The following is a 27,948-nucleotide window of genomic DNA, read 5'->3' as shown; positions in this document are numbered from 1 at the left end:
CCCACGCAGCTGGCTACTGCTGCACGAGGCCACGCCTGTGAGCCAACTACGGGACTCCTGACCCTGAGGCCTGAATGGAAGCGCCTGGAATGATCAGCTCTATGCTGGAGGCTTCCTTACTCACAGGAGTGCGGAGAGGGCGGTTGAGTGGGTGGGGGTGGGGGTCACCTTTTCGGCTGGTCAACTAACAGCAGTGAGGCTCTGACCTCTGTGTCTTTCACCGGAAGTGGAGCATCTGCTGCCCTCCCTCAAGGGCCCCAGGGGCTGCCGCCAGCCCAGCCTGCCACCACTCCGGTGGGATGAAGACAGAGCCACCAAGTCCCTCACACTCCAGGCAGGACCAAGACTGCCCCACATGCTCCGCCCCGCTCTGTCTCGCAGGCTGTCCGGGCTCACGTCACCCTGCACCTCCCACACCGCCACCCCCAGAGGCTCTGACACGTCCCAGTCTGACCCCCAAGCTCTTCCTCAAGCACTCAGAACTCGCCCGTTGCCGGCAAAGCCCCGGGTCTCCACCTCATCCTGGAACATCCCTGGCACCTTCCTGCGCTAAAACCCGGCTCTTCCCTGCAGCCCCTCCAGTGGGGGTGCTTTCTCTCCCACCCATCATGCCCCTGGGCCTGGAGGGAGCCCACCTCTTCAAAACTTCCTTCCCAGGTCAGCAGAATCCACCGCCCTCCTTGGCTGGTTACCTGTAACCCTCTAGGCACTGCCCCTAATTCCTTAGGATGCAGGCCCCCGGCTCCCAAGTGCTGGCCACTGCAGTGACCAGACAGGAGACCCCAACTCCCTGACCCGTGCCCCCCCATGACCTCGTCCTCTGCCTCAGCTCAGGCTCGTTCCCACAGCCCCAGACCTTGTCATTAAGTAACCACAATCCCTGCAAAACCCGGATTGCAGACACTCCCTCTGACCTCTGCATCTTCTTTCCCAGCTCGCTTCCCTGGTGTCCCAACCCCAACAACCCGCAACCACCAGGGCCTCCAATCCCCTCCCACCCCTCACACTGCCCTCCTCTCTCACTCTCCTCCGTACCCGACAAGCCCCCAGAGCTGGTCACTTCCCGCCTTCTGCTTACCCTGCACTGAGCCCACTTAACCACTGACCGTGGCTGGAGGAAACCACCCACCATGCTGAGTGGTCACACTTGCAGCCCCCACCACCGCCCCCGGAAGCCCCCACACTTCCCTTCTGAGTTGACCCTCCACCCTCGCCGGGGCTGCACACACATCAACGCCACGCACAGTGGAGACAGCAAGGCGGTCAGCCATGGGCTCTGGAGGCCGAGTGCCCACGCCGTGGGCCTGGGATCTGTGTGCGGCATGTGACGTTCACCACAAATGTCTTCCTTCGTTTTCTTAAAACGTTAAACTCCCATTTTTACTTCTACAGAAGGACTAATGTGACCAACACGTACACCCCTTCCTGTGTGGGGCACTATTTTCCTCTTTTCTCCAGCTCCCCTTCCACACCTTGCCGCCCACGGTAGTCGCATCCACGCGGACAAGCTAACACGCGTCCCTCACATGCCCTTTTCTGCAACGTGCTTTCCTCCCTCAGCCTCCCAGGCCCCGCCAGAGCTCCTGGGCCATGTTTTCAATGGCCACCTGCTATTCCATGGTATGAACCAACGGTACGTCGCTCAACCACTGCCCCCTTGACAGGCTCTCACGCAGCTCCCACTTCTTGTCACCACCAATAGGCCACTGTACCTCTAAACCTTGTTTCCGCACGCGTGAGATGCGGCTAATGACAGTAATGACCTCAGGGGTTGCTGGGGAAATGAAGCGCTCAGCACAGTTTCAGGCACGTGGGCAGCCCCCACTGTCAGCAACCATCATGAGTGTTCTCGTCTTCCTAACTCCGTAAGATTGCCTGCATCAGCTCCACTCAAGATGGACACACCGAGGCTCAAAGAGCTGCAGAGAAGTCGTCAACGTCCCACAGCTCCAAGCAGTGGAGCCAGGGCGTGAGCCGGGCCTCGCTGCTCCACGGCGGCCCGGGAGAAGGTAAGCCATGGAGCTCCCCTGCTCCCACCTGCTCCCACCTGCTCCCACCTGCCCCAGTGGCTCACATGGTGCCCAGCCGGCAGCCAACGCTTCATCAGTATGGATCAAACGAAAGACCCAGACAAAGGCCCAGTTTAAGACCCGTTTTTCTGCCGCAACATGATCTATCCCATAACATCATTAATAAATGAAATACTCGGCCCAAACAAGGCAAGCCCACACCCACGCAGAAAATCTAAGTTGGGCCCTGGTGCCCCTCCATCGGAAACACACAAGGACGGCCGCCCAGGCTGCACACGAACTCACAGAATCTCGTAATTGCCGAGAACCTCCTTTGGGGGCGACTTGTTCCATTTACAGTCTGGAATCTCGCCGTTAGGCACCGCGATGTTGAGCGTGTCGTTGATCAGGTTATACTTCAGGATTCGGTCGTTGGCGGTGCTGGAGGTGAGGGATGGGGACGCGTTCACCTATGAGAGGAAAGGAACCGCGTTCTTCACTGGGATCCCGGATGCCCGTGGTGTGAACACGTGCGCTGCTGAGGAAAACCACTGGCTACCACACGCTCTAGGTCAAACTATCACTCCATACTGTTCGTCTCTAATATCCCCAAGCACTTTGTACGGGAAGCATTTTAGGATCTGCTTTCATTAGCTATTGGGTAAAATACAAATAATATTGAAAACAGGTTGGGATCATGACCTGCAAATCACTTATCGCACAAATGAAAATGTTAAGTGAGGGGGCGCCTGGGGGGCTCAGTCGGGGAAGCATCTGCCTTTGGCTCAGGTCATGATCCCAGGGTGCTGGGATCAAGCCCCATGTTGGGCTCCCTGCTCAGCAGGGATCCTGCTTCTCTCTCTCCCTCTGCCCTTCCATCTGCTCGTGCTTTCTCTCTCTCTCAAACAAAATCTTTAGAAAAAAAATGTTAAGCGAATGTGGATCATAAACATAACTTCAGTGTCTCTCCGTGTGAGGAGCTCCGTCCCAAGTACTGAAAGCTTTGCTAGAAGCAGTGAACCAGATTACCCTGACCAAGTAGCACCGTGGGGTTGAAGTAAAAAGTAATGCCCCCCCTTTGAAGTAATCTCTATACCCAACGTGGGGCTCGAACTCATGACCCCAAGATCGAGAGCTGGATGCTCTACCGACGGGCCGGCCAGGCCATAAGGCCTCTGAGGAGCTAAGCACAGTCAAAAGCCCACAGGTTAAAACGCAGTCATTTACTGTGCGGAGCGTCCCGCAGGCCCTCCGTCACCACCTGCTGACTCTGACTTTAGCACCGTTGCAATGACCTTGGCTAGCGGTTTCCTCAGGCCGCGGGAGAGTGGAGGCAGCAAGCGTGCAAGTGGTTCAGTTTCTCCCAAACTGCCAGGCTCCACGTCTCTGCCGCCAGCAGGGTCCTAACGTTCAACAGTGAAAGGGACTGTACGAGCCTCAGGCGCCCTTGGAATTACCACGCTAGCATACCACAATGCCAGGATTATTACACATACGCTGAAATTAAGATCTGTTCTATGTTAAAGTAATATCCACAATTAAGATCTAGCTTATCAAGAAAAGCGTGACTTCCATTCAAGTTACTCTGTTTAAAATGGAAAAAAACGCTCTGTAACGCAGTGGATAGTGCCCTGGACGTCTAAAATGGAGAAAGAAAACGCGTAAATATTTTATATATGCATCCGTAGATCCCTGGGATCTACGAATATCCCCACGCGTGCCCGCGCGCGCACGAAGTTTGGGCAGTATAAGAAGTAACCTGGAAAATCTGTTCTGGAACAGCTTGCTCTCTGATAACCTGGCTCTCCCAGCAGCTTCCTGTAAGGACTCCCACTGAATTTCCCTACAAGGGGCCACTCATTACAACTTCCTTTTGAGACTCAGCTTTCCTGTCTCAAAATGGGATGCAGCGAAAGGGCTCGAATGTCTACCTCCGCAGGTGCTCAGAGGCACACGCAGGGAGACAAACGCACGGAACGGACGGCCCGCATTCCCGTGGCCTGTCCGACCCTGTGTCCCCTGAGGCCCGAGCTCCTCTCTCCGGCCACAAAGCAAAGCAGGGCAACCCCAGCAAGGCAGGCTCCACGTCTAGGCCTCAGGTGCATAGGCCAGTGCCCACCGCGGCTGGGGCAAGCGTCACCCAGGCCTGTCACCAGAGAAAGGGTGCGTGCAACCAGGCCAGCCACCACTACACCCCATCCATGCCTTGACACAGGCCCATGAACCCATGCCCAAACTACGCCTTGGCCGGAAGAAGATAACATCCCTTATCTCTGGACCATATGCTACTGCCTCCCACAGGCTTCCGGGTCTGGGAGCTCCTTTCCTGAATGGGAACAATGTCCCCGTGAGGACAAGGCAGGGCCTCCGGGGCACGATGCGTCTGGAAGCACCCGGGGGCGCCAGGGCACCCAGCTTGTGTGGACGAGGGAAGCCGGCTCTGTGGGTTGGGCTCGGAGGTGAGAGATCGGGAGTGTGCTCACTATTCACCAGCGAGCCTGTCGCCCCAGACCACCGGTCCCTGTTACATTACAAAGCTGCCCCCGCCCCATCCTGCCGCCGGCCCGAGCCTGATGCAGGGCAGAGGCAGCCGGGCAGGCGAGCAGCCCCACGGGCGGTTACCTCAATCAGCCAGGGCTTCAGCTTGTCGTCGATGATGATGTCGTACCCATAGCACTCGAAGCAGTGCTTGTCGTTGTTCATCACCGGCTGCAAGAAAGTGCGGGGCGGCTTGCACGGCGGCCGCACCCAGGCCCGGCCGACACCACCCCCTCCAAGGCACGGGCGGTCGGGAGGCGGGACCTCCTGGCAGTGCTGGGTGCTGGCATGCGGGGGTCTCACCGCCAAGACCAGGGCGCCCACCTCCACCCCCAGTGCTTCCCTCTATCCCTCCCGGTTCTTCCCCCTCCTCGGCTCAGACATGGAAACTTCCCTCAGCCTCCGAGGGGACGTCACGAAGCGACCACAGGGGTCTCCAGGCCTCACTCATCAGAGGCCTGATCAGATCGGCAGCATCTCTGCCCACTGGGACTGTCCTTGGAGCGGACAGAAGTCCAGCTCCATGGTCGGTACACAGAGTCAAGGCCTGTGCAGTCTCTCATCACACAAAGATGTCAACCACCAGGCAGGTAGGCCCTTCTCAGGCCCTTAAGGATGCGGGCTGCCAGGTCATGAACCTCCATTCTCTGTGACAAGAGTCAATCCATTTCCCGACAATTTTTGGATTTTCTTTTTAATGTTCAATCCCACTTCATAAACTGTTCTCCAGGTACATTAAAAAACCCTGCTAGCCACTCACAATGCAGATTCCCAGGCCCTGCCCAGGCTGCCTGGATCAAAACCCATGGGAAGGCCCAGCAAGCAGCCACAACACACGCGCCGCGGGGCCCCTTGTGTGCCCCACAGTGAGTGAGTGAGGCACACAGACACAACAGTGAGGCCTTTTTACACATTAGTGGGTATGTGGACTCTACTTCAAACACTGGACTTGACCTGAAACTCCTACGGGGAGACAGGCCAGTCCAGCCTTACCCGCTGGAGGAAAACCAGGCTGCTGGGGGGGGTGGGGGGCAAGGGGGGCAGCGGAGAATTAGGGGCTGTTTTTCCAGGGGAGTCAGTGGAACTGCACATCCCTGGAGAGCCCGGGGTCTTACCCCCAGCCACTGCCCACACCACTGTCCCAGCAGCCTCTGCAGGACCGGAAGTTGCCAACTCTCCAACTCCCCCCGCCACTATCACCCAATTTCACAGAGAAGGCCTCCGAGGCTCCGAGAGGCTGGGCATACACTCTCCACGGGACTTGCTGCCTACTCCCCAGACCACGCCGAGTGCCCTCAGGTCCCACAGCCAGTGGGCCAGTCCGTGGGGAGCCCCCTCGGCAGGCCTGGGCCCCGACGCCTGTCCCTGCACTTCCTCGCTCCAGGGCTGAGCCTCCATGTTGCTTATGAGTCACGGGGTGACGAGCATCTGGGAGCCCACGTGCGCAGCTCCGAACACAGCGGCCCACATGCTGGCAGCCTGATGTTTCTTTCTTTCCTTTGCCTCAAAAACAGATGCCCACCTGCTCTGGGACAGTAAAACGAAACACAAACACAAACTGCAAACCAGCCAACAAAGAGCAGACTGGAGGCAACAAACGGAGGCGTGGGTGTCCGGATGTCCGTGACGTCACAGAGCGGGAGGCCTAAACACGAGGCGGCCACCGCGAGGCCATCTCTGACCGTCAGCCCACGCCAAAGTGCGCCTCCTCCCCTCAGTGGCACAGAAGAGCTGCCGGGGACCCCAGCAGGACTCGTCCGGGCCGGCGGCTGCCGCAGGAGGCCCAGCACCCGGCGTGCCCCGGGCAGCACCGAGCCGGAAGCCGGCCCCGCTGCCTCCCCGAAACTGCCCCGGCCTCCGGCAGACTCGTGGACGTGAGGGAGGTGAGCCGGTAAAGACGAGTACTGGGCACAGAACAAGCACCCCCACCGCGCAGGCCCAGCGGCTCTGCGCGCGCAGGCCCAGCCCCCTCGCGCCTGCGCTCACCGCCACGGCCTTCAGCGACTGCACGATGATCCAGTGGATCTCGTCGAACAGCTTGCCGGTCACCTCCTTGCCTCGGGTGCTCTCCAGGTAGAGCCGCAGGTTGCTCACGGTCCACTTGCCCCCGTGGATGTGGTTGTAGTCTTCCTGGCGACGGGAAGGGGCACGGGGCCCCGGGCAATGCACCCTGAGGAATCTAGCACCTGCTCTTCCCCCCTAGAACGTGTGCTGGGGCCCCTAGACGGGGGTCTGTTTTAAAATACTCACTTCTAGTAGCACACTCACAGTGAGTAATTCATCCCCTGCCGTGCATGCCGTGGGGTGCCGCCCAGACGCCCCTTCAAGCCCAAGACACTCTTCTGGAGGAGACCCTCTCTGGGAGCTGCCCTTGGCTAACGGGAGCAGCCCAGTCAAGGTCATGGCCGCCCTGGCAGCCTGCAGCCTGTGACAGGCTGATGCCAGGGTCCCTCGGTCCCGGATCCATCCCGGGTGGCTGTGCGGATCACCCAGCTCCAGGCGCCCTGCCGCAGCTGCGTCCCAGCTCGACCTTCCCTCTGCCCTGTCTGGACGCCCCCATGTTGCCCCAGCAGACCCCCTGCATACTCTCTCTGCCTGCGAGTCTGCTTGCAGAGAAGCCACACGCCAGTACCGGGCACCGTGGCCCAAGACCACACACGTAACTCCTCACAACGTCCCATCCGGGGGCAAGAACCTTGGGCTCAGAGGGGTTACGTGACCCGCCTGAGCTTCCAGCCAGGCTGAGAGGGAGCTGGCCCCCAAGCCCGGCTTTCTCACCCTCATCCACGGCTCTGTCTATTCCTTGGACCCTAAACATGGACTCTCTACCCAATGCTTTCTTTTGGAGGCAAAAAGCTGGAAAATGCTAAAGTACATCAGAAGTTTATGAGACCAGGCTTCGTTTCCCTAAGTATAAAGAGAAGTGGGAACTAAGGGGCTCCTGGGTGGCTCATTCGGTGAAGCGTCTGCCTTCGGCTCAGGTCATGATCCCGTGGTCCCGGGATCGAGCCCTGCATCGTGCTCCCTGCTCAGCGGGGAATCTGTGTCTCCCTCTCCCTCTGTCTGCCACTCCCCCTGCTTCTGCGCACGCACTCTCTCTCTCTCTCTCTCTCTGTCAAATAAATATATTAAAAATTCTTAAAAAAAAAGTGGGAACTAAAACCAAACCAGCCTAAGAAAGGACAAATACCACTGACTCAAAATAGACTTTGTTTTCATATTAACAAAAAATTAACAACACTTTAATTAACCCCAATTTTAAAAAATACCCTTCGAGGTTAAAGATGAATTTATACATTGGTTTCACTAAGATACCTTACCAGACGAGGTACCCAACTGTGTTCACCTCAAATGCACTCTCAGTAACTCAGCATTTGTACCTCTAAAAACAGGGACCCAGAGAAGTTACAGGGAAACCACACTGCTGCCCAGCAATAGCTCTTTTTTTCCTGTTAGAGTCTCTTCACTATCAAGAAAAGTTCACTTAAAAAAAAGTTCTAGGGCGCCTGGGTGGCTCCATCAGCAAAGCGTCTGCCTTCACCTCAGGTCATGATCACAGGGTCGTGGGATCGAGTCCCACACCGGGCTCCCTGATCAGGGGGGAGCCTGCTTCTCCCTCTGCCCCTTTCCCTCCACCCGTGCGTGCGCTTCCTCTCTCCCTCACAAAAATAAAGAAATAAAATTTAAAAAAAAAAAAAAAAAGAGTTCTAGATATATAAATTATCCACGACAAAACACTGCCTTACACATGTGTAAGTATAAAAAGCAGGAAATGGGGGCGCCTGGGTGCCTCAGTCGTTAAGCATCTGCCTTCGGCTCAGGGCGTGATCCCAGGGTGCTGGGATCGAGCTCTGCATCGGGCTCCTCCGCTGGGGGCCTGCTTCTCCCTCTCCCACTCCCCCTGCCTGTGTTCCCTCTCTCGCTGGCTGTCTCTCTCTCTGTCAAATAAATAAGAAAGTAATCTAAAAAAAAAAGCCAGCAGGAGATGCCTTCCGCTTTTTGGACCGTAGGAACATTATTTTATCAGATTTATCTCAGAATACTTCATCAATCAATTTGCAAACACTGCCCACGTCAAGAGGCACCCCTGCTCTTTCCATTTCCTTCTCTGCTTGCTGGATCCCTCTGCCTCCTGGTGGGCTCCCACCCACACTCCTGCACCCCCACTGCAGCCCCAACGCCTCCCTCGTCATCAGTCCTTTGCGATCTGCTTCCCCAGCTGGTCCCTGAGCTTCCTGAGGGTGGAGAGGCCCCTTTGCGGTCTCTGACCTAGGCGCCGGGCTGTGCTCTGGGCCCAGGGACACTTGGTGGACACACCCGACAGACAGCTTTAACGTTTCAGTGTCCAGTACAACACCTGTCCTTCAGGCAAACCTAACTGAGCCATGTGAGGCTTCTACTCGGGACTGAAACTTGGATTTCTCAGAGTAAGCACTTTCTCACGTGAACAAGCAAAGCATTTACAAATAGAACCCAAAGAAAACACAGAGCCTTCTGGTGCATTGCAGACATGCCAAGCTGAAAGTCCTGCCTTCTGCTCGCTCCTTCCATGCATTTAAGAAAAAATGGTTTCTGTTTCTTATTGATGAAATAGTGACTCAGCTGACTGGTGTCCTGAGACGGCACATCGAATGGAGCCCTCCCAATTTCAGTGTGGCCCCCAGCAACCCCCCCCAGCTGGCGGCTTGGCAGGCCAACATGCTCCGCGCTGTCCTCAAGGACACCAAGCGGACTCAGGTCGGCACTGTCATCTCCCAGCCCACACCCAGACCTCACTAATTGTGCTACTTGGTGACAAAGGGCCTGACGTCATTGCTCAGCTTTCTCCAAATGGCTATAAGTTTTGTGCTGCGTCCCGTGACAGCTCATTTTCCTAATTCTTATGAATAAGCTTCTGACCAAGCCATCCTTGCTCCTCTAACCTTGAACGTGTAACAGTGAGGCTCGCCAGTCTGCTCTCGGGAAGCTACTGGGCAGTGAATCAGGGTCGGCCTCACACATAAGACTGTCAAGGCCCTCGGTAAATGGTGACCAGCAGGGTAATACCAGGGCTCCCGTTTGCAGACGAGGCAGCCCAGGGAGGCCGGGGTGACTTGCCCAAGTCACACAGAGGGTAAGGGATGGACAGGGGATGGAGCCCAGGCTGGTCTGACCAAACCCTTCAGTAGGTTAGCTCAAAAAAAGCTTGTTTTCTATCAACACTTACCCTCTTTCCACTCAAATTGCATTAAAAAAAGGACCAAGGTACTCAAGGCTTCCAATCAAGCAAGACCCAAACAGAAGAATCTCTCATCAAGACATGAGACCTTCCAAACATTTTTGTTAGGACCAGAGTAAAACCCTAAAGGCCACACAGAACCTACGATGTCCTGCGTCCTGGCCCTTGCTGGCCTCACCAGGTACCCCTCACTCTGCCACCCCTGCTCTGGGGGTTCCAGCCGCCCTGGCCTGCTCACAGCCCCCGCAGTGCTCCTTTCTGCTGGGTGGCCCCGGCACACGCTATACCCTCTGCCCGAACGCTCTTTCCGGGCCTGGGTAACGCCTGCTCACACTCCAGGCCTCTGCTCAAGCACCACTCCACTTCGCACCGAAGGCCCCTCCAGCCCCCGGGACTGGGAACCCCGCCACCCCACGCTCTTCTAGCGGTGCACTCCCTAGCCTCAGAGCCTGCGCCGTGGTTTGTGATTACACATTCCTCGACGCCTATCTCCCCCCCACAGGCCTAGGCTCCCCGAGGAGGGACCGAGCTAGTTTCTGCCCATCGGTGTCGCCCCGGCACTCAGCATGGGATCAGCTCAGGTACTCAGTGAGTCCTCGCTGAACGAAGGGCCGAGGACGTGTCCTCTCCTGTGTCCTCCCACCATTCCCATGAGGGAGTGACATTATCTCCTTTTACAAATGAGAAAGCCACGCTAGGCTTGGAGAGTCAAATTAACTCGCCCAAGGTCACGGAACCACAAAGGCAGGGCTTGACCCCGGGGCTCTCTATCTCCGCGAGCCACCCCACCCGCGGCTGGCTCCGCTGATGCGCCGGGACAGCCTCACCGGACACTGAAAGCCCCCGCTCTTCCCGAGAACCAGGGCGTCTGGAATTCCACTCCGGTAGCCGCCTGCCCTCTAGAAACCCACCGAATGGGTCCACCTCCTTCAGCTCGAGTGAAAGGACGTGCTTACCCCATGTTTCTGAATGGCGACGTTGGTGAGGTGAACGAACATGTTGTCCAGCTCACTGGTGCTGGGGGTGTACTTCACGGTGCAGAAGCGGCAAAAGCCAAGCTTATACCTACGGGGGAAGTTAGATTACTGCAACACGCTGAGGAGAAGCGTAAAGAAAATACAACACTTTGGGGGCTCCTGGGTGCCTCAGTCGGTGAACCGTCTGCCTTTGGCTCAGGTCATGATCCTGGGGTCCTGGGATCGAGCCCCGCATCGCGCTCCCTGCTCAGCAGGGAGAATGCGTCTCGCTCTGCCCTGCTGCTCCCCCTGCTCGTGTTCTCTCTCAAATAAATAAAATCTTAAAAAAAAAAAAATGTATATATATATATATATATATATATGGAAACTTTGTTCCCTTAAAAGAGCCCCTTTTTGGGTTTTAAGCCTCTAAAAGAGCTGCTTTTTTATTTTTTATGGTTCTTTTTTTATAACAGTCATGCTAAGATATAACCCACATGCCACAGAACTCCTCCACTTAAGGCACACAGCTCCGTGGTTCTTGGCACCCTCAGAGGCGTGCGACGACTTGACTTCCCGCCCCACAGAGAAAGCCTGTGACCGTTAGCAGTCACTCCCCAGGCCAGGGCTGGGCAAACGCTGATCTGCTTTCCGTCTCCGGGGACCTGCCTACTCCGGGCGTGTGGAAGCACGAGACAAACCCCCGCGGCTCTTACATGTAACAGCGCAGCGGGCGGTACGTGGACACCAGAACGTACAGGCGCAGGTCAAACTTCCTCCCGCCGATGAGCAGCGGGTTGTTAATGTAGAGAGAGATCACGTAGGCCTCCTTAGTGGACTGAGTCACAAACCTAAACGCGTCGGAGAAGGTCAAAGTTAGATGGTAAAGACCCAAGCCCTCTGCCGCTCGTGAGGTGAGAGGCAGGGGGGGGGGGGAGAAAAAGGGGGCCAGGTGGATCCGTGGAGGGGCCCCCAAGCCTGTGCCCTCGCCCCAGAGGACAGCGCCAGCAGTCCCTGGAACCCGCCAGGGAAGTGCTCCCTGGGCCTGACCCATGTTGGGGTCAGCAGCATGCACTCAGATGTAAATGTCCTGCACGAGGAGAAGGTGGCCCTGTCGCTCCTGGGAACCTTGGCAGTGAGCCACCAGCCCTTCAGGAGAGGATCACATTGCAGCATCTCTGAGCAGTTCAGGACCCTCAGAGCCAGCATGAGCCCCAGACAAAACCCCCTGGCCTGCTATCCTCAGTTCCAAGGAGACCTCAAACCCCAGGCAGACCCCTGACCTGACATCACCTAGCGCCACCCCTGCTACTGATGGCGCACACTCCCACGTGCCTCACACGGATTCACCTGTTCGTCCCCATCTTGCCCCCGTGAAGATGGTGCTATTAGTGTCCCCCGTTTACCCGGATGAAGCATGTACGAGTCTATAGGAACAAAAGGTACTCAGTAAGTGTAGACAGGGATTCAAAGCCACATACCCTGGGCCCAGATCTTAAGCAGATGCTTCGCTGCCTCAGAAATACCAGGACTGAGCGGGTCTCACAGAAACTTCCAGAACAAAGATGGCCCACAAGGTCCCTGCTCCTGTGACCGTATGCTGGTTCACACACCACTTCCCTTTGCAACTTGCCTTAGGTGGGATCCTACAATCAACCACATGATTGCAGCCACAGAACCCTGCCATGGCGCCACGTGGCAAATGCCACACGCCTACAAAAGCAAGCGAGGGTCCCCAGCCCCCAGGCAAGCCTGACAGGCGGCCCGGAACTCCTAACTTGGAAGCCCCCAGGATGGGTGGGCCCTGCACTCACGAAGACGTTTTGCTGTCCCGGGACCACTTTTTGATCTGCGAGAGCTTGTTGATCAGAAAGATGCCCTTCCCCTGGGCTTTGCCGCAAGGTTTCATGATCCAGGTGCTGGAGGGGCTTTTCCTGAACTCCTCCACAAACAGGTTGTAGTCGGCGGGCAGCATGTAGGTGACTGGAACGAAGTCTGAAAGGGGAAACAGAGGGGACAGCTGTGGGTGAGCCAGCCCAAGGTGGCCCCAGGCAGGAAAACGCAGCCACTGTCCTTTCTGCGTCTGCTTCACGGTGCCCCCCCCGTCCCCCTCCCCAAGCCAGCATCGAAAGGACAAGCCCCTCTGCCATTCAATTCCTGTACAATAACCTTATCACCTGTGTGCTAAGCACTTCGCAAACATTTAATCCACAGAGCACTCTGTGGGCTAGGTCCTATTATTCCCATTTACCAGATGAGGAAACTGAGGCCCCGAGACACTGGTTATCTAATTTTCCCAGGTGTGTAGAGGGATTCTGAAACTATCCAACAGTCCAGCTTTTACCACCAGACCGGAACCGGGACACACTTCCTGGGAACCGTCAGATGCAGTAATGAGCCTGCAAGACGAAATGCAGCCTGCAGCGTAAGACAAGCTTCCCTCCATCTGGGCACTGAGGACGCGCTCTCCCTCACGTGCACCACGTTCCCAAGGCGCTCCTAGAAACTCAGATCCAAACGTGAGCCCCCGCCCTGCCATTCTGGAGACTCGTGGAATGAAAGAGGTGCCCAGCCCAGCCGGTACAAACATGTCACCATCTCGGTACCTGGCATCACTAGGGAACTCAGGGATTTGTTTGAAACATGGGGCCAGCAAGAAAGGCACAAACCCAGATAGAGGTATTTCCCATTTTCGTCTTTTTCTGCCAGAGGACTCCCTTCCTTCTCCAGCTCCTTCCTGTATCTTTTAATATTCTTCACCATCAGGTCCTTCCGGGTCAGTTCGTAGTGGTTCGGAAAATGGTTGACTATTTGATCGTCTGAGAGCCGATAGCCAGTCTCGACACTAAAAACGTTTCGGATGGTTTGCACACTCATCCTAAAAGGGAAGCACAGCAGGGGCGTGCAGGGCAAAAGCTCAGAGCAGGTCCACGCGGTGGCAGTTCTTGTGAAAGCTGGCGACCGGAGGGGCTTACCCGTTCCCCCCACCCCCAGCACCCGGGCCAGGCGACACCCGGCCCAGTGTGGCACAGGGCGGTGTCCGGCGAGTGGCTGGGCCCGGAACTGTTGGAGGCGGGCACTGCTCCGAGTCTCTACAGTGGATGGTTTCACTCCCCAGCACAGAGCAGATGTTCCAGAATGCTTATCGATCAAGGGTACCATTGACTGTGGGTAACGAGCCAATGACAGAACCTCTTCCAGACTCCGAAATCAGGAAAATCATTTATTCTCACCTAACGTCAAGAAGGACAGGGACGGCTTTAAATCAGAATCGCAGGGTGACATGAGGGCCCTGGGTCAATACTCAATATTCTCGCAGAGACCTCGGATGGGCCAGCACTCGAGAGAAATGAGGAGGGGTGAAAGAGAAAGGGATCCCTTCTAATCCACTAAGAAACCAGTCTCCCTGCCATCCCCTCGGCCCTCCTAACCCCACAGAGAAGCAGGGAGGGAGCAGGAAGGACAGGACCAGCCCTCGCTAGGGAGCCACGGCCACAGGTGAGGCGGGCTGTCTGTGGCTTCTCGCTCCTGGCCCCGATCCACCCCATCCACCCCGGGCACCAACCTACAGGGGGCCTCGAGCACCCAAAGGGTTTCTTTCGATTCTATGATCATTAGAATAATGGGAGTTTTAAAACTTATTATTGAAGAGTTTGACCACACGCAAGAGCAAAGAGAAAAGCGCACGAGAGCCCCATTACTGGCGTCGGCGGCTGTGGCCCACGGCCAGACTTGTTTTGATCGCACCCCACCCACGCCCCACGGCACCGGCTTATTTGGGAGTGATTTCCAGATTCAGCGTCCCACCCAAAACATTCCTGCCGGAATCTCTAATCGCTAAGAACTCTTTCTTATAGTATATATCCTACTTCATACTGTTATCACAACTAAAAAAAAAAAAATAGGCATTTCTGAGTATCGTCAAGTATTAATCCATGCTCACATTTCCCAAGGTGTCTGATAGATATTATTTTTCACAGCTCGTGCAAAGAAGGGCCAGGCCTTCTAATGTGTTTCTCTCTCCCCCGGCTCTTTCAGTCTGTATTCTCCCTCCTTTTTTTCTATGCTATTTATTTGTTGAAGACCCTGGGTCACCCATCCTCCAGGGGTCCTCCAGGGGTCCTCCCGCGCTCCTTACTTAGCATGGCCGCACTGGCGCCCCCTCCCCCCAACACATGCTGCCAGTAAATCAGGAGTCAGACCCCAAGGCCTGAGGAGCTGCAGGGCACATCTACATTTGGACCAGCCACATTTAGGGTCCCATCAGCCCTGTGGTTAATGGCTCCCATACCAGGCAGGGCCAGACCCTTACATCACTAAGGGAGGCAAAATGAGTGTATTTCTACACTTTCATTTCTCCTTCGTGTATTAGCAGGAAGAATTCTATAAGAAGATACCCTTCATTGACAGTTCATACAGGAAAGACTAATGAAATGCTTGATTCTTTCCCTTTATTTATCAATTTTCAAAATAATGAGGGGGTTCCCGACCATCCTCAGGCCATGGGACAAGATATGTTCTGGGCATCTACTATGGCAAAGCAAACTGCCCCGTGTTACCAACTTAAGACAACCACCACTGAATCACATCTCGTGGTTTTGTGGATCAAGACTCGGGCCAGGGCTCAGGGGAGCGGGCTTCTGCTCCCTGTGGCACAGACCGAGGCCACGCAGGGGTATTCGGTGTATGATTCAACCCAAAGGGTCCAAGAAGGCTTCGTGCGTATGTCTGGCTCCTTGGCGGGCATGGCTGGAAGGCCAGGCAGAGCGTTAACTACCACGTACAACCCCTCTGCACGGCTCCTCCAGCAAGACAGTCCCAGGGGGTCAGGCTTCTCACGTGGCGGCCTGGGACTCCTGCAGAGGGTTCCCATAAAGCAAGTGGGAGCTGCTAGTTTCTGAAGGCCTGGGCCCAGACACGTCTCACTTTGCCTTCGCTTTGGCCAAAAATGCGGCAGAAGCGATGGTGTGCCGCTTGGAGACTAGCCCTGAAAGGCCTTCAGAGCTTCCACCCTCCCTCCTGGACCCTCGCCACCACAGGAGAGCAAGCCCAAGCTCGCCAGCCGGAGGGATGGGAGAGATCTGTGGAGAGAAGCCGCTGTGGTCCTAGCCAAGGGCACCCAAGAGCAGACAAGTCCCAGCTGACCCCACGCCCCAAGCGACAGCAGATGCACGGGTGAGCCCAGGAAGGACCCACTCAGTCCAGCTGGTCCGAAAGTACCACCGAGCCAAACCTATAAACGCATGTGCCATAAAAATGGTTGTTTTGAGCCCAAAGTTTTGTGGTGTCTGGCCATCGGATAACTAACACACCCACTCTACGGACAGCCATGGCTTTCGTGTTTCACGTTGTTCCTACTTCCTGCATACGCAAGCTGTGATCACATTTTCTTCATTTTTATTGTGATACAATTTTCCAAGCTGTCTTAGAACTGTCACGGTTGTTTTAATGGCTGTGCCATAATCCGCCGGGTTAACGCGGGTACCTTTCCCTATAACCATTTAATATTTAGTTGTTGCTAATATTTTACCTTAACCAATTGTTAAGACTTGATGGGACGCTTAGTACTTAAAACAGGAGCTCTGCAGAGATCAAATATCCAAGGTTATAAGGTTCCACTCTTTTCTCTCTCTCTCTCTCTCTCTCTCTCGTTAAGACTAGCTCCAAAATGCTTATGTGGCATGAAGAAGGGAGGCGCTCTGCACCCTCCCCGAGCATTGATTAATCACTCAGAGAAGCCGAAACGACTGAGTGCTAGCTAAGCCCATGGCACGGAGCCGTGGGACACAAAGCAGTAAGTACAAAACACTCTTTTTTTTAATGACATTTCAAGATCTTATTTATTTGAGAAAGAGAGAGAGAGTGCGCGTGAGCAAGCACAAGTGGGGAGGAGGGGCAGAGGGAGAAGCAGAATCCCTGCTGAGCAGGGAGCCCCACCTGGGGGTCGATCCCAGGACCCCAAGATCATGACCTGAGCCAAAGGCAGACGCTTCACCGACTGAGCCACCCAAGGGCCCCTACAAAACACTCTTACTCAGCCTTTCTTTCAGAGCTCCTATGGAAACAGGGCTCTGGCCCCATTATTTCCTCCTGCCTTCGAGAACAATAGAAACGTGATGCCACACCACACCTGGATGCCGCATTTCTCCATAAATGCTCTCTGCGGGCATGCCATGCGCTTCAAGAGAAATTAGGTTTTGGTTTAAAGCACAGGGGTTTGGTTTAAAGCCAGAGCAGCAAAAAAAGGCTCATCCCTCTGATCGCCGCAGAGGGAAGCTGGATGCGGGTCTCGTCTGCAGCCGGACCAGCGCCAGGCTCCAGGACGCTGGGATAAGCCAGACAAGGTCCTCACTGTCATGAGGCTCGCAGTCACATGTAAGGAGGGCACGGGCGGGGAAGTCACAAACCACGGCACGCAGCATTCGCTGGACATGGGAAAGTGCACTGGGAGTCTGGAGAGACACAGGCGGCTTCCGGGGCCGGCAGCCCGCGCTGGTGCGTGAAGGACAGCGACGGCACACGCTCACCGAGCCCCCGTCACATGCCCCACCCTGGGCTGTACTGACTCAGTCAAACTTCGAACAACCGTACTTGCAAAGAAAGGTCAGGTCCTTTGCTAATGGCCACACAGACAGCATCGGGGGAGCCAGGGCGGGAAGCCGGGTATGACCCGGCTCCTGGGTCTGGACCTCTAAGCGCTGGATGCATCGCACCTCTCACAGCTGGGCTAAGGGGGCAGAAAGCACAGCCTCTACAAAGGCGCAGAAGCAAGAATCTCTTAGAAGGTCAACAGGAGAAAAGGCGCCGACAGCTGCACTGGCGCGTGAGGGAGAAGGAGCTGGCTGCAAAGAGGCCGAGTGGCATCTCTCAAGGCAGCAGCCGGGAACGGTCTCAGGGAGGGTGGAGGCGTAGGGTGAAAAAGCCTCCAGGGTGCCTGGGTGGCTCAGTTGGTGAAGCGTCTGCCTTTGGCTCAGGTCATGATCCCAGGCTCCTGGGATCAAGTCCCGCATGGGGCTCCTTGCTCAGTGGGGAGCCTGCTTCTCCCTCTGCCTGCGGCTCCCCCTGCTTGTGCTCTCTCTCTCTGAAAAATAAATAAATAAATCTTAAAATTAAAAAAAAAAAAAAAAAAGCCTCCAGAGACCCACCAGCTCCTCCTTCCTCAAAGATTCACCCAATGCTCGGGGTGCAGGAGCTGCAGAGGCCTGGGGACGGCAGAGGCGACCATGGGAGGCTGTGTTTTGGCACATAACCCTGCCGGAGGGTGGAGGCCGCCCTGAGGCAGGGAGCAGCCCAGGCCTGGACAAGGGAGGACACAGGACCTCACCCCATGAAGACAGGGGAGGCAGGGCGGGGGCAGGAGTCTGGGACAGCCCCGTGTTTCTGGTTGGGTGGAGCACCACCAGGCAGTCAGTGCCAAATCCGGCTTCCCTGTCCCTCGAGTCACTCGCTGTTCAGCTGCCGCCAACCAGTCCCACCGGCACCCTTCGCCATGTGACAGGAAGCGAAGGGAGGCACAGGCCCCTTCCCCAGCGCCGGGCAAAGGCACTGACTGAGAACGCCAACCGGAGGGGACTCTGGCTTCTCAGCCAAGCCCAAGCGTTCTCAGCCATGCCGGCTTCTGCCCCGAGACTTCCGACGCCAGGCTGACACCCGGGAGTGTGGGAACATTCCACAGCATGGACGAACCAAGGGCTTTCCCGTCGTGTGCTCCTAAGGAGCCTTGGGGCGGAAGATGTGTAACGGGAGGGCCCCTCGAGAGCGCAGCCGCGCCTGGGCTACCGGCTTTCACAAGACTGATGAGCCGGCTTCGGACAAAACCACCAAACCCTGCTTTTCTACTTACCAGTAAAAGTTCCAGTCTTCATTTTCTGTCACTTGGACCCATCCTCTCTTTTCAAAGTTGTTTATCAGCACTGACTTCTCGATATCAGTGACCCATTTCACTTTTCCTGCCATAATCCTGGAAGAAGTCCACTTGTTAGAGCTTGGAAATGTCAACAGTGAGACACTTCCCCTCGCACATCCCAAGCTCCACCTGCCCGGGTCGTGGTTCTCAGCCATCCAGCCGAGACATCTGGCCATGTCTTTTGTTGTCACAGCTGGGCGTAGGGATGTTTCTGGCACCTAGTGAGTAGAGGCCACGATGCTGCCCCACGCCCTACAGCATACGGGATGTCCCCCCCACAGCAAGTCACACAGGCCAAAATGTCAACTGTGCCAAGACTAAGAAATCCTGGCCTACTGGGGGAGAAAGGCAGCAATCAAATCATCACCACCCGACGTGCGTTGCCATTGCGACAGGAGCCACGAGAAGGAGGTGGCACCCGGGCTGTGAGAGCCGAGGCAGGAGGTGGCCCACGCAGGGTAGCTGGGGAAGACCGTACTGAGCAGGGGCCCTGGCGCTGGCTTCCGAAGGGTGGGTGGGAGCCTAGCCCAACATGAGCCCCCCCAATCCCCTCCAGTGCTCTACCTCCCTGCTTCCTCCCCCGCCCTGCTCCAATTCACTCTCTGTAAGTGCAGGTGACCTTTAAGTGTTTATCTGACCACATCACTCCCATTTACTAGCCTCCGTGGCTCCCCAGTGCACTTAAGGTACGCAGACCCCTGGCCCTCGCCTGCTTCTCCTTCACCTGCTGTGTTCTCACCACACTGGACTTGTCTGCCCACACTCTGCCTCAGGGCCTTGGCACATGCTGGGTGTCTGTGCCTGTGGCACCCCCCCCTCCCTCTCTGCCCACTCATCTGCCAGCATAAGTGAATGTTACTCCTTCCACAAAGGCTCCCTGACTCCAGACCTGGTACACAGCCGCTCGGTACTCTTGCACTCCTGTCCCTGAGAGAGGGCGGGGAGCTGGCTTTCTTCTTCGCTGCTTTGGGCCCAGGCCTAGCATTGCACCTGGCACAAGGGAGAGGCTCTGTTCAGAATGACTATGGCCCCAGGCCTGTCAGCACCACTGTGTGACTTGGAAAAAGTTAAAAGATGGGAGACCCAGGTCTGCCTTGCCTCGGGAGAGGGTGAGAGAAGGCACTCCTGTGGAGCTTTCCCACAAAATCAGCCCACTTCCTCCTCACCCTGTGCAGCAATGGCGGTGTCACAGAGGTGGGACTGTGGCAGAGTATGGCTCTAGAGCTCGAGTTCAAGGCCCAGTTCTGAAACGCACAAGCTGTGTGACTCTGGGCAAGTTACTTAACCTCTCTGAACTTCTGTTCCCTTATTTGTAACAACAGCATCTACCCATCTCACCGGGTTACAGTAAGGATTAAATGAGTGAACACTGAGAACAGTGCCTGGCATGTAGAAGGCACTCAAGAAATATTTGGTACAACTGTTGCCATCATGCCCACTTTACGGATTTGGAAGCTGAGGATCAAAGGTTAAGAGCCTCTGTAAGACTCAGACTGAAGGGAGTCATGGAGCCCTGATTTGAACCCAGGTGACCCTACTCTGAAGTGCCACCTCTTTTCACACAGTCCGCTGCCTCCCTCTGAACCTGGCCTTCAGCAGGATGATGCCCATGACCACGGGGGCAAGGTAAGGAAGACACGGAATCGCCCTCTGCAAAACGCCAAGCAGCCCTATGACAATAGGAGGCTGCTAATGGGGAAAGTCAGCAGCAGCCGCCTCACAGAAATGCTGGCAGAAGCAGCACCGGAGCGGAATCCCACGCGCTGTCACCCCACACCCCTCACCGAGCAAACCCCAGCCAGCGTCCAAACCCACGCGGAGCCCCGGGGAGTTTACTGTTCCTCTACCGGACTTCAGCCCCGCAGCCCGGCAGCCCTGCCCAACCCTGCTCCGACTCTGCCCCCTAGAGTCCAGCTGCAGACTCAGGCTTTTGGGGGGAGAACCACGCCCCAGGCAGGCAAGCCCATACCACCACCACCGTCCCCCACACCCCCCGCTGAAATCCCACATCTCAGGGCACCGCCGCCTGGCACGGGTGCTGACCCACTGGGGTGACCCAGCAGGGCCCCTCACGGCCGTGCTTTAACTCAGGAAGTGCTTCCCGGGTGGGACCCCCAAACCCAGTGAGACAGACGGGCAGACACTCTCATGCTCACTTCACTGCGTGGGACCTGGAGCCTCGGAGGCGGGGTTTTCTTGCCGCCCCCCCCCCTTCCGCCGTCTGGGACCAGGGGCGCTAAGCAAACCGGCCTCTCAGGCTGCACCCACCATAGGTACTTCTGGAGCCAACAGGCACGTCCGATTTCGCTTCAGCTTCAGGGACTCCTGCTTGGGGCTCGTACCTGGAACAAATGCACACACAGGCAAATGCACACAGCACAGGACCGAGGGACAGTCTGTGGACACAGCAAAACCGCGAGGAGCACTGTGTTCCGCGGGCGCCAAACAAGAGCATGCCCCAAGATGCCTTGAGGCTCTTTTCTTATTGTGAGACGTATTTCTGAATTCTGTGACTTTTGGGGCCTCCCTGTCACTCCTTCACTTCACCCGCCCCCTGCTTCGGCCGAACACCCCACCGCCTTGCTGCTCCGCGCACAGGCGCAATCGGGGTGCTGTCCACCTGCACGGCCCTCCCCCCGGCTTCTCATCCCGCTCCGCCAATCACAAAGGTGAGTTCAAAGGCCACCGCCCCCAGGGAGCCATTCTCCTCGCCTTTTCCCTCCACCGAACCTTCTGTAGACCCCTCCTGCCGCCCTTGTTTGCACACAGAACTTCCTACCTTGCGTTTTCGTTTCTTGTCTACTTTCCTTCTGTAAGTGTGCGAGGCGAGGACTCTCTCAGTCACCTGCTTCCTTCGTATCCCACCGATTCTTTCTAGATTTAGGTATGAGCATTTGCAACAATGCTCACAGTCCATTACCTCCAGTACCCAGCCCGCTGGCACACGGAGGCAAACGACGCCTACTCCGTGCGAAAGTGAGGGAGCAGACACATTCCCCAAGGGTCAGTCCTTTGGTCTGACTCTCTGCTTTCGGAGTTACTTCCCTGTAAATGTTATGGGTTGAACTCTATCCCCAAAAAAGCTATGTTGAGGGACGCCTGGCTGGCTCAGTCAGTAGAGCATGTGACTCTTGATCTCTGGGTCATGAGTTCAAGTCCCACAATGGGCACACGGATTACTCCAAAAAAAGGGGGGGGGGATCTGGACGCAGGGACACACAGACACACAGGGAAGAAGGTCACATGAACATGAAGGCGGAGATGAGAGCTATGCAGCCACAAGCCAAGGAAAGTCTGGGTCCACCAAAAGCTGAAAGAGGCAAGGAATTCTCCCTAGATTCTTCAGAGAGAGAACGGCTCTGCCAACACCTTGATTTCAGACTTCTGGCCTCACTGAGCCACTCACTTCACGGCACTTTGAAAGGACGGCCCTAGGAAACTAATACAAGAAATGACAAGAAAGAACAATCCTAGGCACTAGAAGAAAAAGAAGAAATTTATACCGATAAAGAGGTTTAAATATGTGTGGGAGACAAAGTGATGAGCAAAAGGACAAAACAGTTATCTCTGGTTAAAAAAAGAAGAAAAAGACATGAACTAAGGCCAACTCTCCTTTAAAGAGACCCCGCAGGACCTCTTTCCAGAAACGCACCAAACCAGCATGATAACCACCACTGAGAACCAATGACAAGGCAGCCTCAGAAAAGCCAAAGGAGGGACAGCAGCTCCTCCGCACCCGAAGCCTGGAGACTCGGTTCATTTCCCGGGCTCACACGTCCACGGGGACTCGCAAGTTTCCTTGGGGCCTCCACTTCCCCCATAAAAAAGTGGGAATGAAAGCCACAGGTCCTTCGCAGTATGGCTGAGACTACTGCGAGGTCAGGCAGGTGTGGTCGTGGCACACCACGGTTCACTGGATTTGAAACAAGCGCCTCGGCTTTCCCTGAGGTGCCCTGAAGCTCTCCCTGATTCAGCCCTGCACACTCCTCCACTTCAGCCCCTACCTTCAGTGGGCCTGCGGGGCTCTGGGCTCCTGTCCGGCACTGGAGGTCAGCCCGCCCTCATGGAGGAAGTAACTCCATATTTCTGTTATCACCCAAAACAACAGCTACCACTTGTATGAAGCCCTAGGATCCGTCAGGCGCAGGGCGGGGCGCCCTGTGCATATTCTTCTCTAGTGCGTACGTCCTGTTGGCTCGCGTGCTGCTGGAAGGCAGGTATTCGCCCCATTTACTCATGGAGAAAGTAGGGCTCCAAGAGTACCAGGCAGAGCACAGACTGCAGCCTGTGGACACCCACACTGCCTCCCTTCCACAGTGTCAACGGTCTGTTTACCCTGCAGGGCAGGGGGTGGGCTGATCGGGCTCTGTCCCCCAGCACTCAGCCAGGCCCGGCCACAGTGAGGGGGCTCAGAAATGGTCTGCAGCACAGACAAAGGAACCAGCTGACCCGCCCCCACAGCACAGAAGTCAGGGCTGACTCCTTCCCAACTCTAAAAAATACCAAGCCCTTTCCCTTAGAAAAATCAACGAAGAAATACCTGATGTCAAGATTGTTCTCCTGTTACTTCCTCCTAAAACAGGGGGAAAAAAAAAAGGTGAGGTTAGCAATCCCATGTCATGAACTTGGTGGGTAACCGCACTGATGGTTCACGTGAACTGAATGTTAAGCTACTCGGTCAGCTACTTTCAAAACTGAGCATCAGAGGAAGGGATAAGAAGATGTGGATACACATGCAATGGAATTACTACTCAGCCATCAAAAAGAATGAAATCTTGCCATTTGTAACCACGTGGACGGAACTAGAGGGTATTATGTTAAGCAAAAGTCAGAGAAGGACAAATACCACATGATTTCACTCATATGTGGAATTTAAGAAACAAAACAGGTGAACAACAACCACGACAAAACAAGTGAACATACAGGAGGGGGGAAAAGAGAGGGGGAAACAAACTGTAAGAGACTTAACGATGGAGAACACACTGAAGGTTGCTGGAGGGTGGTGGGGGATGGGCTAGATGGGTGATGGGGATGAAGGAGGGCACTTGGGTGTTGTATAATGAGCACTGGGTGTTGTATGTAACTGATGAACCGCTGAATTCTACTCCTGAACCCAATATTACACTGTATAACTAGCATTTAAATAAAAATTTGAAAAAAAAAATTAAAAACCAAAACTGGGCACCATAAATCCTAACCCAGAGAAACAGAACTGGTTGTGTGCTGATCTCTATGCTGATTGTGCTCGAGTCCCAGTGGGCTGTCACCACCCGAGGTACGTCAGCTGGGGAAAGACATTCTCAAAGCGGGCAGCTGGCTGTTTTCAGAACGTGATGTGGGTCCCTCTCCCGGGGCCAGTGGACAGGACCTTCATAAGCTTGAGGACAGGTTTCCACGGGGACAGCCCTGGCGGTCTGCACCTCGACAGCCTAGCTTCTCACCCACCCGCTCAGCACTGAGAGCCACTCTGTGCCGGGTCGGTGACAGGAGACGTGAAGCTGCCTGGGACAAGGTACCCGAGGACAGTCTTGATCCAGGGAGGCAAGAGAGTCATTTAACAAGCTGGAAGCCCCGGCAGCAAGGGGCCTTCACAATCCAACAAAGCTCAGCTGTGGTCCTGGCGGGGAAGTGACTATTAATTCATCCGCAGCAAATTGTGCCAGCTCTACTCCAGAAGATTCCAGATCTGTCTGTGTCTCTCCCTAGCGTCGCCGTAACCCTGGACGACTACAGCCGGCTCCAGGTTAGCGCCATCATCACCCCACGCACCCATTCTCTGCCAGGCAGCAGACTGACCCTCTCACACGCACAAAGCAAATCACCTCACCCTGCTCATAGGCCTCCAGGAGCTCCCACTGCCCCCAGAATACAGCCATCAGTCTGCCCATTACCTAAAGGTGGGCCCCACGTGACCTGAGCTCCCCATCACCTCTTGGGCTTTGTCTCCAGCACCCTCCCCACCCACCAGCCCTCTTCAGCCCCGGCCACCTTTCAGCTCCTCACACCCACTAAGTTGCATCCTGTCTTAAGGCTTTGCTCTCCCCCACATCTGACCGCTTCTCAAAGGTCAACTCCTCAGAGTGGCTTTCCCAATGTCAATCTCAATGCTCCCCACTCATCACACTTTACTTCTCTGTGGCACTCGGGCTGCACACGATTGTTGAGTCCAGCGCACACTCATGGCCCATGAACCCGCAGCGCCAGCATCACCCGGAGCCCGTTAGAAATACAAATTCTTAGGCACCTGGTGGCTCAGTCGGTGAAGCGTCAGCCTTCGGCTCAGGTCATGATCCCAGGGCACTGGGATCAAGACCCCCATCGGGCTCCCTGCTCGGCAGGGGAGCCTGCTTCTCCTTCTCCTCCCCACTCTTGCTCTCTTTCACTGTCTCTGTCTCTCTCAACTAAATAAATAAAATCTTAAAAAAAAAAAAAAGCGGGTGGGGGGGGGCGCCTGGATGGCTCAGTCAGTTAAGCATCTGCCTTTGGCTCAGGTCATGATCCCAGGGTCCTGGGATCAAGGCCCACAAAGGGCTCCCTGCTCAATGGGGAGCCTGCTTCTCGCCCTCCTTCTTGCTCGTGCTCTATCTCTGTCTCTCTCAAATAAATAAATATTTTTTTTAAAAAAAGGAAATACAAATTCTTGCGCTTACTGCAACCCCTACATGGATGCACACACTCGAACTCCTTAGGAGCGGGGCCTGGGAATCTGTATATTATGAGCTCCCAGGTGAGATTCCTACCCTTGCTCAAGTATGAGAAGAACTGATCTAGTTCATGTATTTGGTTCCCTGGTGATTACCTGTTTTTGACATACATATCTCACGTCGGGAGAGCAGAAATGTTGTTCTGCATTACTGCCTACTGAACCCCCAGCATCCAGAATAGCGTCTAATAATAGCAGGTGCTCAATCAATATTTGATGAACTAACAAAAATAAAGAGGTGGATTCCCTCTGCATACGATCAAACAAGTGCTGCTTGTGCCAAGCAGTGAATCAGGCATGGCCCAGCCCGACAGAGGCTGTCAGACCTGCAGGCGAGAGAAAACGGTACACAAACACCCCCAGACTTCCAGTTTTTCCAGGGGCCTGAAGTAGGAGAGCTGGAGTTTAGGGGATCTCCACTGAGTGAGGGAACATCTCAGGGAATATCCGTACCTATAACCCCAGGAGGACAGAACTTTACCAAAAAGCCTTTCACTTCCCGGAATTATGACTATTCCCAGACAAAAGCCAGGACAACCTTTCAGGAGAAACAGCAAGCAGAGGGAACAAGTTACATTCATAGCATGAATGCACTTCTCTGGGTCCAGCCAACCGGAGCCCTCTCTGTCCCCATCCCCACTACCCCAAACACTTGGGTCACTATCACTTTCAACAAAGTCCCCTCTAGGTCAGGATTCGAGGGCATTTCGATTCTTTCCAGCTAGTCTTCCTTGAAAAGGGGAAAGTACCATCTTTAAAGAAAATAATAGTAGTGTAAATGATGACTTTGGCACAGCTTGATCGCCACCATCTATCTCCACACCCCACTGGGAGACAGTTCCACGCTCTACAGTAACTATTCAGCAGTGCTTGTAATTCCTTGGGCGCAGAGCAAGACCAATCTTTTTGTAATTGCCACAACCCAGCACCGAAATGTGCTCATTACATATTGTCGTGAACAAAGAACCTCTCTGCAAACCCCTAACCTGCTTACAACAATAAGATATTTTTCCTTCTAGAACGAGACCCCTGTAACGCCCCCCGCTACTCTATGGGGCGCACGGCTACCTCCGCCTCCCACACCCTTTGACAAACAGGGAGGAGCGATGCCCAGGTCCAATCCCGCAGAGAAGGGCAAGCAGGGCGGGGCACACGAATCTGTCTCCTAACTAGAGCTGTCGCCACAGGTACACCGCACCCTGCAAAAGATGCCAATAGAAACAATACAGACTGCAAATGAATGGAAAAAGCCTAGGAACCATGAAATTCTGGGATAACCAATATCAATCAGAATGCAATTACAAAGCGCGGGCAGCACAGGGAAAGTCACAGGAACTCGGAGGAAAACCAGGGGCACAGTGGTCAGCGCAGTCTTCCTGGAGGACGCGGGTCCGGCAAGCAGCACCTAAACCACACGGTCGCGGCCGCTTAGACTTCGGCGCCCACACTCGCTCGCGCATGCGCACTCGCCCACCCGGGACGGGCCACACCCTCGTCCGGGGAGGCGGCCTCGGCTGCGGTGCCTCACCTGTGGGCGCACAGCGCGGAGGAGCGCCGGGCAGCGCCGAGCAGCGCCGAGCAGGGCGCCCCGCGCCGCACCCTGGCCCCGCCTCCAGCCCCACTCCGGCGCCTGCAGGAGGACGCCACCCGCAGCCCCGCGGACCGGCCCGCCGCGCGCCGCGCTGTACTTCCGGAGCAGTGCTCTGGCAACCGAGACGCGGTCGCTGGCGCGGCGACTGCTTCCGGGGTCACAGTTTTCTGGCTTGTCTCTAGGTGGAGATCCTAGAAGAGACGGCGGTGCATGCCCGGGAGGCTCACAGCGTTCAGGGCCCAGAAATGAGATCGAGAAAAGTCGAGGCGCGAGGTTGAACCTGACAGTGGGAGGCAAAGCCATGTGATGAATCGGGCCCCGGGTCTGGACGCCCTTGGTCCCCTGTGCTCAGCTTCCGTGTCTGTAAGCGCTGACCTCGCAGGGTTTGTTGTCCTTAGGTGACATTTTGTGCCCAACTCGTAATAATCAGTAAATGTAAAATCAGTACTCAAAGGTCACCTCATCTGTGAAGTGTCCCATGAGCATAGAGCAGATCTAGTTTCTCAAGATATAGATATATAAAGATTTTATTTATTTGACAGAAAGAGACAGCAAGAGAGGGAACACAAGCAGGGGGAGCGGGAGAGGGAGAAGCAGGCTTCCCCAGAGCTCAATCCAGGGCTTGATCCCAGGACACTGGGATCATGACCTGAGCCAAAGGCAGACGCTAAGGACTGAGCCACCCAGGCGCCCCTTCTCAAACTACATTTTGTAAACTCTCTGTAAGAAAGAGGGAGCTCGGCCTCCTGAGCAATTTAAAACTAGGGTCAGACCTGGATTGAATCCTTGCTCCAAAATCCACTAGCTATGTGGCTTTAGGCAGGTCACCGCCCTTATCTGAGCCTCAATTTCTTGTCTATAAATTGTGGATAACAGCACCTACATTGAAGGGTTGTTAGGAAGATTATTTAAAAAAACAAACAAACAAACGGCGGGGTGCCTTGGTGGCTCAGTTGGTTAGGCAACTGCCTTCGGCTGCCGTCATGATCCCAGCGTCCTGGGATCGAGCCAGGCATGGAGCCCCTCA

The 27,948-nt window shown here is 55.4% G+C and overlaps 1 protein-coding gene across 7 annotated transcripts in view; it reads right to left on the bottom strand.

Annotated features, from left to right (window-relative positions):
• Positions 1 to 27,014, bottom strand: part of TTLL1 (TTL family tubulin polyglutamylase complex subunit L1) — a 28,430-nt gene extending 1,416 nt beyond the window's left edge. The window contains exons 1-13 of one of the 7 annotated variants that reach the window (XM_087868645.1): positions 26,859 to 27,014; positions 23,168 to 23,200; positions 21,407 to 21,501; positions 20,896 to 20,969; positions 19,517 to 19,617; positions 18,565 to 18,681; positions 13,391 to 13,599; positions 12,536 to 12,716; positions 11,438 to 11,572; positions 10,722 to 10,830; positions 6,534 to 6,677; positions 4,632 to 4,718; positions 2,316 to 2,479 (exon numbers count right to left, since the gene is read on the bottom strand). In XM_087868645.1, the coding sequence (XP_087724771.1) occupies positions 2,316 to 2,479; positions 4,632 to 4,718; positions 6,534 to 6,677; positions 10,722 to 10,830; positions 11,438 to 11,572; positions 12,536 to 12,716; positions 13,391 to 13,599; positions 18,565 to 18,677 (1,142 nt within the window). In that variant the 5' untranslated portion in view covers positions 18,678 to 18,681; positions 19,517 to 19,617; positions 20,896 to 20,969; ... (1 more) ...; positions 23,168 to 23,200; positions 26,859 to 27,014. Of the gene's footprint in view, positions 1 to 2,315; positions 2,480 to 4,631; positions 4,719 to 6,533; positions 6,678 to 10,721; positions 10,831 to 11,437; positions 11,573 to 12,535; positions 12,717 to 13,390; positions 13,600 to 18,564; positions 18,682 to 19,516; positions 19,618 to 20,895; positions 20,970 to 21,406; positions 21,502 to 23,167; positions 23,201 to 26,632; positions 26,751 to 26,858 lie in introns of those variants that run through there. The other 6 variants (XM_045779953.2, XM_087868642.1, XM_087868643.1 and 3 more) reach the window with 6 other exon arrangements.
• Positions 27,015 to 27,948: the final 934 nt, after the last annotated feature.

This window comes from Ursus americanus, chromosome 17 (genome assembly GCF_024610735.1).
Source record: "Ursus americanus isolate L20-20 chromosome 17, mUrsAme1.1.p, whole genome shotgun sequence".
NCBI classification, from domain to species: Eukaryota; Metazoa; Chordata; class Mammalia; order Carnivora; family Ursidae; genus Ursus; species Ursus americanus.
This window is presented reverse-complemented; position numbering and strand designations above follow the sequence as displayed.